Source organism: Tigriopus californicus, chromosome 12, assembly GCF_007210705.1.
Source record: "Tigriopus californicus strain San Diego chromosome 12, Tcal_SD_v2.1, whole genome shotgun sequence".
Taxonomy (NCBI): domain Eukaryota; kingdom Metazoa; phylum Arthropoda; class Copepoda; order Harpacticoida; family Harpacticidae; genus Tigriopus; species Tigriopus californicus.
Genome location: NC_081451.1, coordinates 16768905 through 16780597, shown reverse-complemented (window position 1 = coordinate 16780597; position 11693 = coordinate 16768905). Strand labels below are relative to the sequence as shown.

The following is an 11693-nucleotide window of genomic DNA, read 5'->3' as shown; positions in this document are numbered from 1 at the left end:
TTTTAGATAGCATACCAGATCAACCCTACATTCAAGGACTAGCTCGGTCTGCCAACTCAAATTCGTTGGTAGACCAAATATCATATAAAAATTGAAAGGTAATAAATAGACGAATTATAACCTTTCGTTTGAATAGTACTGGGGATTACATCCCCTTTAGCGGTTAGAAAAGCCCGTGAAAAAACAAACCAAAAAAAAAAATATGCCCCCTCATTCACGTTTTCAGCAACAACACATTTTTGAGGATCACTAGTGAGTTTCAAGATTGAAAAAGAAACCTATTTTTGAAGACATACTGTTTCTTAATCAATATCAAATGTTACAAGATTTGAAAGCGCGATTGGAACTTATGAGATGCGCACCATGCTCTGGCGTTTACTGGATATACGTATGCAAAAGGGCATCAACTTGTTTGTTAAGTACTTGATCTATAGTATGCGGAATTACACAAAATCTTTCTTACTTTATTTGTTTGTTTATTGTTTATTGTATGGCCACCCATTACACATACAGTGCACAATAGAGGGTAAAGGCTAGAGAAGAAAAGGGAAAAAAGAGAGGAGAGGATTATGAAACTGATTTAGAACTGTAGTCGACTAAATTGAGACATTAGTGGCCGTTCTTGAGTGCGGCGTCAAAACAAGACTCGGAAGGAACAGAAATCCAGCTTCTGCAGGGCCGTTTTGAAGGAGGTGCAGGAGGACGTCTGTCGAAGTTCCAACGGCAACGCATTCCAATACTTTTTGACACGAATGGCAAAGATGTGTAATTCCTGACCAGAAACCTATCAAAAGGCTACACATAAGTCGCTGTTATTAATGTCGATCGAGCAAATCAGTACATAACAGGGCACAAAAGGATTGATTTAGGCCTCTTTTGGTACACAATAAGGTTTGATGGTGTATCAATACGCAGGCGTTGATCCCCAATCATTTTTTAAGTCAGAATTGGCGAGGTTTCAGATCACAATTCCTAATCAACCATACAATTCAGGGCTAGCCAAATGTGCCATCTCTAATTCGTTGGTTACATAGATTTTAAAACTATACAAAATGAGACTTGACAAGGCATACATTTTGATCCAGCCGTTCGATCGAGTTGGAAATAGAGACGCGCAATGGCGCAAACAAAGTTCCAGTTTCATGTGATGAAAACGCAAATCTGCTCGAGTCGATTGTCCAACCAAATATTCAATAAGCCTCGCCCAAATGAGTGGATGAAGCAGGCTTGGAAATGGTCGGACAAGTCTAAAGGTGTTTTCACTAGAAACATCGCTGGAATGAGAGGGTCTGTGGTGATCAGAGAGGCTACGAACGAAGATATCTGATACTGAGCGTTTCAGAATTATCCATAAGCTTTGGCCCAATCCGGGTTTTAGGGTCAATTCTAGTGGACGTAGAGGTTGACACCTAAGTTTGCAACAAATTCATCGATAAATAACTTAAAATGGTACACGGTTTCTTTACTAGGAATGGCTGGAAACAAAAAGTAAAAGAAAGTGACGCTTCTCTTTCTCCCTTAATCTCTATCGTCAAAATTCAGCGCCTCCGCGCAATTGATTCCGGCCCCTCCTAAAGTCAACGCTCTCGCAAATTCATTTCGCAAATCGAAAAAAAACGGAGCTCTGACATTAGTTCGCTGAGCTCCATTGAACCGACATGATCTTCAAGAATAGGACTCTTCGTTTGGTCACGTTGGCTGTTTTAGCCAGTTGTCTTGTCGTCGGTGGGGAACCCGAACCTCGTCGTGGATCCAAAGTGTCTCCAAAATTCAGCAATAAATCGGAAGGCAACAACAAGACCGTCAACTCCAGAGAAGGAAAAGGTATACTCATAATATTTCTAATCTTCTAATAGGTCATTGTGGTTCTGGAAAGAGGTGAGAGCTCGAAAAATGATTGAAACATGTTTTTGTTAAAAGTTTTTGTCCGTTATTTGTTGCATATGCTTGCGAGCTGTGTCGTTTTTTTGAGTTTTTAGGTTATGAAAAAGCCTCGAAAGAGTGAGCATTTATGCTTTGACTTTCGTTGAAAATGACAAGTTGTTACTTTTTTGACACAACTGAAACCTTCAATTAAAAGGCTGTAATTCTTTTTCTTTTTTAGTATTTTCACTCTTCAACATTGTGCAATTCAATAACGGTGGTTGTCGTAGTACTAGCACTATCAGTGGGTAAGTATTGATTTCTCAGTTTTTCAGTCTAATTTCCTCACATTGCTTACCAAAGTCATTCTAGAATTATGGTAATGTTTAGTACACTCATTGGACTCTTCATTTACTCCAAACCCTTTTTATGTTCATGGTGAAAGTTTTGGTTTCCGATCCCCATAAAGAGACAACTTTTAAAAACTAACTTAATTTCAAGGCTAATTCCAATCCAATACGGTTATGACTGAATTTCATTTTACTAATACTCTATCTTTGAGCTCTTGGAGGTGGCATACGAGCGACAATTGACAAATCTGTATAAAAGTACCTAAAACATGTTCATGATATCCCAACACAAGAGAGTTTTTATTTATGATGTGAACCGTTTTTGAAAGCATAGTCGAACCTTATTGGGTATAAGTCTTGCTTTCAATCGACAGAAATGAGTCTATTTTGTTTTCTATTACACGTGATTCCTTGCGTTTTGAGGCCGATAAGCCTTTGACTTTGATTTGGATCACATTGAAAATGAAAGCATAATTTCAAAAAGACCGTTTTCGGTTGGTTCAGAGGGAACGGGAAAAATCCATTTTTTATCCTGACCCTCAGCGTCTGCTATTTTGAATTAATTGATTCGTCTTTAGGTTTAAGCTAAAGAATTATTTTGCCTTCTCGTTCTTGCTATGTTGATCCTCCAATGTTTGAAATATCCACATTAAGATTAAAACGTCATTTTTTATTATGGTGCCACTCAAGCACTAACAAAGGAGACCAGGTATTATTGGAGAGGAAGAAAAGGCAATTTACTGAATCTCGATGTTTTCTTTTCTTTTAGTGGTGGATCCGGGTCTTCTAATCGAAACGGAACCTGCTTCACCTCCAATGAGTGCGTCAGTAAGGGTGGTTCAGCCGCAGGATCTTGTGCTGCAGGGTAAATATGATCTATTTTATTACAAGCCCATCATCATCAATGTCTTTTTGTCTTCTAGCTTTGGTGTGTGTTGCGTTTTTTTGGTGAGTGCCTCGGGTTCGATCGTGACCCAAAACTGTTCTTACATCAGGAATCCAAACTTCCCCAACTCCCTTGACACGGCCACGCAAATTTCCTACACCATTCAAAAGTGCGACAGAAGTAAGTAGCTCATCAGTCGTCAGTGACCCGTTGAGAACGTTTGTTAGCATAAGTAAACTTAAGTGAGTAGGGGTGCATTGCTTACCTGTAGATTAAAACGAAATTTTGGTCAATGGCTGTTGATTTGGAGCTTCTTGTGTGTGAGGTGGAAAGTACTTGATATTTTAATACAATTTGGCGTACCCTTTGGATCAACCACGGACTTCTAGAGATGTGGACTGTGAACGGAAGCAAACATTTTTTAACTTCTGAACAGTTTTCATATTTGAAAAAAAAGACTGTACATATAACCACAAGATCTTGTTAAATGGATGAACTTGGCCAAGTTTGAGCCCAAGACTATGGTTTGAAAACTCAGGAGATATGGCAAAAGTTATGTAGTAAACACTACACAAACTCGAATTTTTGACCAGCTCTTGGTCTGCTTCATAAGCTTTTGACAAAATAACTTTGAAATGAACGACTTTACAAGTAAATGAAAAAAAATGACCTGCCTTTGATTGAAGAGATCTATACTTCTTATGTTATTACTATATTTCGAAAAGTGGCTTAGAGTTGCTATAACCAAGAGAGGGCCGATTTGACGGGAAGCCCGATCACAGTCCATATTTCTAGAAGTTTGTGGATCAACTAAGGCTTAATAGGGAATAGTAGGTGATCAACAAAACATAGCTTGAGTTGCAAAAGTTTATTGTACTTGCCTTGAATCGATCAAGTCTATTTTAGGTGTGTGCTCCTTGCGATTGGATTTTGAGACCTTCTCCATTCAAGGAACAGGCAACACGGAAGAGATTGATACCGACTTGACCCCTTTGGATCCTGGTGGCGTTTGCTTGGATACCTTCACTGCTACAGTAAGAAAACACCCACCCAGACCATGTAAATGAAGTTGAGTGAACCCAAAAGGCAGTTGACTCAGTTTGCCAAAGTTTGTTGAGGGAAGCAAAGGAAAATGGTAGCATTGCTCTTTGGATTGTATAGATCCTTTATTGAAAAACTGTGTATTCAATGACCCTAAGTTTATTCAAGTTCATGTTTCAAAATTTTGATGTGAGCAACCACTAGCGCTTGTGTGTCTTTTCATGCCACATAAATAGAAACTCGTGCAAATCCTTCCTCGTCTTTTCACACTCGAAGGCAGGAAAATGTGTCTCGACTGTATATTGAGTCTCTCCAAGCCTCGTTGTTATAAGCCATGTGCATGGGCAAAAATCAACGGATATTGAATAAATAGCAATTGATCTTTTTTTAAAAGCTGTCATCCTGACTTTGAACGCGTTTTAGGTGAACACAGGCCAAAACATCCCAACCATTTGTGGTCAAAACACCGGGCAACACAGTAATACTCACTTTATTATTGCGCCGTGCATTTCTACCTCTTGCTCAAAAATAATCCGTAACCTGTTTTAGTCTATTTGGATGTTGGAACCCTATCCTCCGATACAGCGCAATTGAACTTTGCCTTCAATGGGGCGAGCAATAATCGACAATGGGAAATCAAAGTGACCCAAATTCCGTGCAACACTCAAGGACAGTAAGTGCCAAATGACTGTTAACACAATTAACTCAACACGGTGTTCAAAAAGCCTTATCAAGTTCCAGAGAAATTCCCAACACAACTTGGCATTTTTCTTCTTCAAAAAAATCATAGGGAACAACTTGGATTTCATCGCTTTATGGAATTCTAGTCCACATAAAAAACGTACATGTCTAAAAACATTATAAAAACTTAAGTTTAAAAAAATCTACTCAACGTAAATTTGGAGCACACTTAGTTAGCCCTTGAATATCAATTATGATATCATCTTTCACGCCTCTAGTTAGTTACATGGGATTTAGTGGTCCAAATTTCAACTTTTTTGCCCCAAAATGCCCCGGTTATATGTTAGTTTAATTTCCCAAAGAATCAATGTCGATATCAATATCACAAAAATGGAACATGATTTTTCTTTTTCTTGCATAATTTCAAATGAACTAAAAACCTTTTACAACCATATTTCAAAACCTCAAAAAGCAGATTTTTGAAAAATTATTTGAGAATCGTCCAAAGGACATTTACAAGAGCGGTCACTGAAAATTCCACAAAAATCAATGAAGTCTTAAAGAAGATGCTTTTTCTTCAATCTTCCATTTTTGTGATATTGAAAATCAATATTTATTCTTTGGGAAATGAATTAACATATAACCGGGGCATTTTGGGGCTAAAAAAGATGAAATTTGAACCTTTGAATCCCATATAACCAAGTAGCCGTGAAATAGATGATATCATAATTTATGTTCAAGATCGAACTAAGTGTGCTCCCAATTTANAAGAGCGGTCACTGAAAATTCCACAAAAATCAATAAAGTCTTAAAGAAGATGTTTTTTCTTCAATTTTCCATTTTTGTGATATTGAAAATCAATATTTATTCTTTGGGAAATGAATTAGCATATAACCGGGGCATTTTGGGGCTAAAAAAGATGAAATTTGAACCTTTGAATCCCATATAACCAAGTAGTCGTGAAATAGATGATATCATAATCTATGTTCAAGATCGAACTAAGTGTGCTTCCAATTTACTTTGACTATGTTTTTGAAAATTTTAGTTTTTATAATGTTTTTAGATATATAAGCCAAATTCATTCTTGAGCCAAATTTGTTTTCGACCATGGTTCCCTAGCATCGGTTTGTAGCCATAATACCCTCAAGAATATTTTGCTCATTACCATCAAGCTATGTACCGGTACTATTATGGCAACTGTAAGCTCATTTAAAAAAAATGTTTATTTGGGAGAATGTATCTCAAAGGAGATTACATGGCTGTTAATCGATAATTGATGATGAAATTGCTTAAGATCTTGGTTCCAACGGTCAATGTCCACTAGAAATATGGGTTGGGCGGGACCTGGGATCGAACCCATGAAACCGAGCATGGCTTACTCGTTTGCCACGCGTTATTCAACTGCGCCACTCCATCTCCCATTTAAGAGAGAACAAAAGCCTAATTTTGCTTTGTTTTTGCTTTTCCTATCTTATTTTAATGTTCGTTATATCCTGGTTAATTTCAGCCCCACTGGATGTGGATGCCTTCAATATCATACCGGTTTGACCGGCCGTTTTACCTCGTTCAATTTCGCACCCACTAATGACAATCACTTGGCCAACCAGGAGTAAGACATTGTTTGGATCAACAATAATTGATTGTTCATTTTGTCCTCCACGAACCGTCCCTCGTTCTAGCTATTCCATTTGTATCCGTCAAGAAGCCGGCTTCTGTTGCATTGAATATTCCTTGTGTCCGGATGCCAACTCCTTCAGTATCGACACCAACATGATGCTGATGATGGCGAAAGTGGAAACAGAGTGCTTTTCAGTTGATTACATTACCATTGAAGGTGAGCTTTCTCCTCTCTTTTATGAGAGTTTTGGGGCAAGTTTTGTTCTAAGAACTATTGAAACACCGAACGTCTTATTGTCGTATTAGCGTCTTCATGGTGAAAAGAACTCACAATAAACTGGCCGCAATGGCGCTTTTGTGATGGTGATATTGTCCTGCCATCTAAGAGTCAAGCTATGAGTTACAGAAAGTGGCAGGTTAAATCCAAAGAGGCAAGTAAGTAAGGCAGGGCGTTCAAACAGGAAGGAAGCCAAAAAAGAAAGTAGGAAGTCTAATATCCCTTTATTCTCTAGGTTAACCCCTCCTGAGGACCCTCATATCTGAATCAGTGCACACATCCCCCAAAAGCTCCATTAATGTCTTAAATCCATCATTGGCAGAGGCCTAATGCTTAAACTAGTGAAAGCATATGTTAGCTTAACCATCCTTTGATCACATTGCACGGAATAGATGCCAAATTTGCAACTTTAAGCAAGCCACTTTTTCAAGAAATCGGCTCTTTGAACGGTAGAGGTCGATAGCTTTGGAAAGTGATAGCGACAGCTTGAAAGCCTTCATAATTTTAATCTTTGAAAAAAAAAAATAATTTGTCGATATGCTAGCTGCCTCCAAGGATGTTTGAAACAATAAGTTTACCGGAAGCGCCTGAAAAAAGCATAACACTTCTGACGTATCCAAAAGACCTAAACTGAGAATAAATACAAAGAAAATCGTTCAGCTTAAAGAGAAACATGATAGTCTCTTTTGGTTACTTCAAGCACAGGTTGCTTACGACTGGTGATTTAGTACCAAACTCATTTTGGATGGGGACTTCCGTATTTTCTAGCTTAACTTTGTCAGACGGCGGCTCCAACAAAACGGAGAACCAACAAAATCGCTCGCAAGACTCGGGTCCCATTCATTATAATCATATTTAAAACGGGATTCCTAAAGGGGAACATTAGGTCGGAAAAGGCTAATACAATTTAAGCCCAACTTTTTGGGGATTTCAAAAGTCGGATTCATTTAAGCCTAAGTTCTTCAGAAAGGAAGTGAGACAAATATTTAAGGTCTCTCAGGCTTTCATTATGCAACAACAATAAAGTGCCTCGTTATCTCTAATTTGGCGATGCTCTGATAGTCAAGTCAAAAAATGTTATATGCAACCGTACCACATTTGAAACTTACAATACAAGATGCTGAACTTTCATTATGATTCGAAAGGAATTCAAATTGACAAAGAAGCCAAGACTACTAATATGATCATAAGTTGTGTTTTCAAAGGATACAATCAAGACAGAACTTGGTTGCCCCTAGAAGTAGAAGTCAAATGGTCCATTCTGGCATACTTTTTATCACACACTCCTTGTGTGGGATATTTCTCGGTCATGCTTTTACCTCAGGCATATGGTCTAGTCCTTACAAAGGAAAAGCAAAAAAGTTTAATCTTGAGTCAGAGGAAGAATTGCTGAAGGCAGTCGAGCAAGCTTGATGTTTTCTGCTTGTTTTAATAATTTCGACGTTTTGATAATAGTTCCAAAGAAACGGGAGGATTGTTGGCATTTCAAGCATATTCAATTGTTGCTTTTTTACCTTTTAGGCGGACAAGGAAGCTGTTCTGGCAGTGCTGTGCCTTCGGCAGGAGTGAACCGATACTGCGGGGATAAGCTCAATCCATTGACGATGGAAGGAGAGAATGTACCCATTTGCGGTGAGTTTATTCCTGGCATAAATATATAAAATCTTCTATTTATCATTGGCATACAAATACCATATGTATTGATGGTGTTTCTAGATTGTACGGCTCCCTTCCGAGTGGACATCTTCACGGACGCAACTACGGATTTAGCAGACGACCCCCCAACAGAAAATTCAAAACCTTCGAGAGGTAAGTCACAAACTTAGGGAGTGGGAGATTCTAGTGCCTTGTATTACAAGAGAGTTCTGCCCATCCTTTGGGGTGAAATTCTGAACCTTCAATTCCGTTCCAAAACGATGAGTGTACATGGGTCCCAGATCCAAACCAAGCACATCTTAGTAAGTGTGTGTTGTGTACCTTAAGGGGTAGTTATAAGTAGAGCTGAAAAAAAGTCGATTAATGTGGCAATAAAGCGGCTAAAAAAAGTTGGGAAAAATGGCGAAATAGTCGGTAAAATAGACCATAAAATATGGGGAAAACAAACTCTTAGTGGTGCATTTCATGTGGTTAAGGTACGAGTACAAGAATCGAGATTACCAATTTAAAAAATCTTGAAATTTAACAGGCTACAACGGGCGCAAAAACGTAGCTAATTTGGAAATTGTTGTCCTAAAACTTAAAAGATCTTCCTCTTAATCTAGTCAACATGAAGAAATTGTTTGCAAATTGCTTAAAGTTATTAATGCTTATGTGAAGCCTACCATCAATAGGGCATGTAAGGTGAAGGACATGAAAAGTGAAAAATGTGGTCTGCACCCTGATTTTGGGCATTTTTGGGAGGGAGAGCTGTAGGACCCATAGAAATGTACTCGTCACACTGAACAAACCACAACTCAGGGTTGAAGTTGAGGAACTTTGGCAATCGAACAGCGACAGTGCTGACGCCGCCGGGCACCACGTTGGAATCTTGCCGAAATACCGCAGTAAAAACCTCGGCCATAGCGGCAATTTCTTCAGTGTTGAAGGCCATCACTTCATTAGATTCACAATTGTAATAAGCTAGATAGGGTGGGACCACTCTGGGGTCGACCACAGGCTATGTGCAAGGATATGGAACGCGATGTCAACTCGTCGGGGTCATCAATGTAGAACCCATAGAAATGGACGTGCACTCGACTTGGATTCCCTTGAACAACTGCTTTATTTCGGTCGGATGGCACCCAGGGTTGCCGGACGCTACAGAACTAAGACAAACAATCAGCCAACTCGCACCATCCGCCCATTGAAATTTCAATAATCAGGTGATCTTGAGCAAGCTGTGTTACAAAATCCAACAAAAGGAATTTGTTTGGTGTAATTCGGGGACCGCACTATCAAATTGGCTCAACTCCACAAAGCTATTTGCTTAGACAAGCTAGTAAAATGAAATAAATGTCAAAATTAAATGTATGCATAATGTAGTTTGGCTTTTGGCTTTCAAACGGACTTTTAAAGTCCGATTTTGGTACTTTAGTTGCGTAATTATCAATTTGTAGCATTGCGTTGGATGAAAGGTTTGATGCAATCTTTGCCGCAATTGGTTTCTGTTTAGGCATCTACCACGGTAAGATGTGCGAAGCTATCAAATTGTAGTCATGAAACCAATGAATTGGTACTCTTTTTCAACCAACCTGACATTATTCATGAAGCCCCACCTTTGTTACTTTCAAAATAACAAGACCAAGCCAAGCCAGCCACCTACAAAAAGGAACAGAGTGGCCAATGATTTGTTCTATGATTATGAAGAGTTGTTATACTTCAAGTTGAAGATAGCATATTCAGCTTCGAACAGTTGTACTCCAAAAAACCCTGGTCAACTTCAGAAAACAGGTTGATTTACCTTTTCCCTAAAAGTAAGGTCTTTAGACATGTTTGCTCATGTTGTCAAGGTTAATGATTTTTGATGAGCTATGTCACTATTTCATGTTCGCGAATGATTCAAGCTTAGTTTGATTAGGTTTCGCGCAATGCTACAAATTGATAATCACGCAGCTAAAGTACCAAAAATCGGACTCCAAATGTTCGTTTGACATGATGTCTTTGATTTTACTCCATGGAATAACGTCAGTTGTTTATGAACGTGTTCACTTGACAAGCCCTATAGTCTTGGAGAGAAGGCTTCAATAAATGAGAAAGCTGAGCGAGGTTTTTGGGCATGAAAACCCAGGCCATCGTCAGAGCCCCAATTGATTATTTGATTAACATGTTGAGGAAGCAATTGACAATAGCGAGAGCACACCACCTTGTGGAGTTCCCATTGTATCGCTTAAACTCTTTACCCGCTATTTCTGTGTTTACTTTTGAGTTTTTGAAAGTTGTAATCGTGCAATTGAGTTTATTTCATTATAATCAAAAGCTCTCTGAAAGTCCACAAAGCTAGGCTGTATTGTCCACTCAATATTTCAGATTCTTTCTCGTCACAAACCTCAGATAGAGTACATGATGATGTGTACCTATCCATGTAGAAGCCATGGGTGACGTGCAAATGGGTGGTCTGTAGGGCACATTGGAGGTCATGCCATTATTTCCATGATTGTTTGAATGGACCGTCATTTACCTGATTACTTTAAGGCCCCTGAGACCGGTTACAAAAAAGGAGCCAATCAGCAAATATATGGTCAAGACTGGTAGAGTTCTTAAGTCACAATTAGGGACTACTTGATCTCCAGAGGGCAAATGTGCACACTATTAAGTGTCTCAAAAGCTCAACGATTGATCTTTAATCCACTGCAAATTGTAAAAAGAACCATGATATGAATGAAATCCTCCCTTGAATAAGTGCTTTTGCCTACCCAGACGAACAGAGCTCAGCCATTCAGCCTCCAGCCGTCAACTTTTGGGCCAGTCTGAGGTGGTGGAAAACGTATATGTCTTCAAGGACCATATCCCCAGAAAGCCTACCTATCCATGATTGAAGTGATCCTTGACTAATCCCATATTTCTTTCATTTCAGGGGTTTGCTTGGAATATCGCCAGATTCCTTGTTAAATCTAAAACTGTTGTGACCATAATGGATTATTACCACTGTATAATCGTCTATTCGTGAGATGTTGAACACCTCATTAATCTGTGAACATTTTTATTGCTTTTGTCAGCGGATACTTGTTTATTTTGAATCTATGCTCTAATATACCAGAATGATATGTCTTGCTCGAGATCTAATATCGTCTTAGAGCTAATCCTTCTTTTGAATGTATATGAAAGGACATATTATTCCAATGTGATAAGGTTGTTGGCTTTAAGAGTTCATTCAAGACTTGGAAAGCATATTGTGAGTGACCACTTGAAATTTCTTGGATGAGGCTTGGCTTGTCCCTCCAAAGCTAGGGCAGTTCCAGAAGTTTTTAGATTCTATCAACTCTTTTGTGCCAGTGGAACA

At 38.8% G+C, this 11693-nt stretch overlaps 1 protein-coding gene across 1 annotated transcript; it reads left to right on the top strand.

The window, feature by feature from the left end:
* Positions 1 to 1580: 1580 nt before the first annotated feature.
* On the top strand, positions 1581 to 11471 carry LOC131891925 (uncharacterized). Its single transcript, XM_059241618.1, has 12 exons — positions 1581 to 1824; positions 2105 to 2171; positions 2983 to 3078; positions 3137 to 3279; positions 4006 to 4133; positions 4564 to 4618; positions 4690 to 4813; positions 6329 to 6430; positions 6501 to 6655; positions 8237 to 8347; positions 8432 to 8524; positions 11268 to 11471. Exons 1-12 carry the CDS (start codon positions 1659 to 1661, stop codon positions 11300 to 11302), a joined length of 1275 nt encoding a protein of 424 aa, XP_059097601.1. The 5' UTR covers positions 1581 to 1658; the 3' UTR covers positions 11303 to 11471.
* The last annotated feature ends 222 nt before the right edge of the window (positions 11472 to 11693 follow it).

What these genes read in the sequence shown, in the direction of transcription:
- LOC131891925 (XM_059241618.1), top strand. Translation starts at nt 1,659, where the DNA reads ATGATCTTCAAGAATAGGACTCTTCGTTTGGTCACGTTGGCTGTTTTA. An exon ending in AGAGAATGTACCCATTTGCG is followed by an intron (nt 8,348 to 8,431) that starts GTGAGTTTATTC and finishes TGGTGTTTCTAG; the next exon opens with ATTGTACGGCTCCCTTCCGA. An exon ending in AAATTCAAAACCTTCGAGAG is followed by an intron (nt 8,525 to 11,267) that starts GTAAGTCACAAA and finishes CTTTCATTTCAG; the next exon opens with GGGTTTGCTTGGAATATCGC.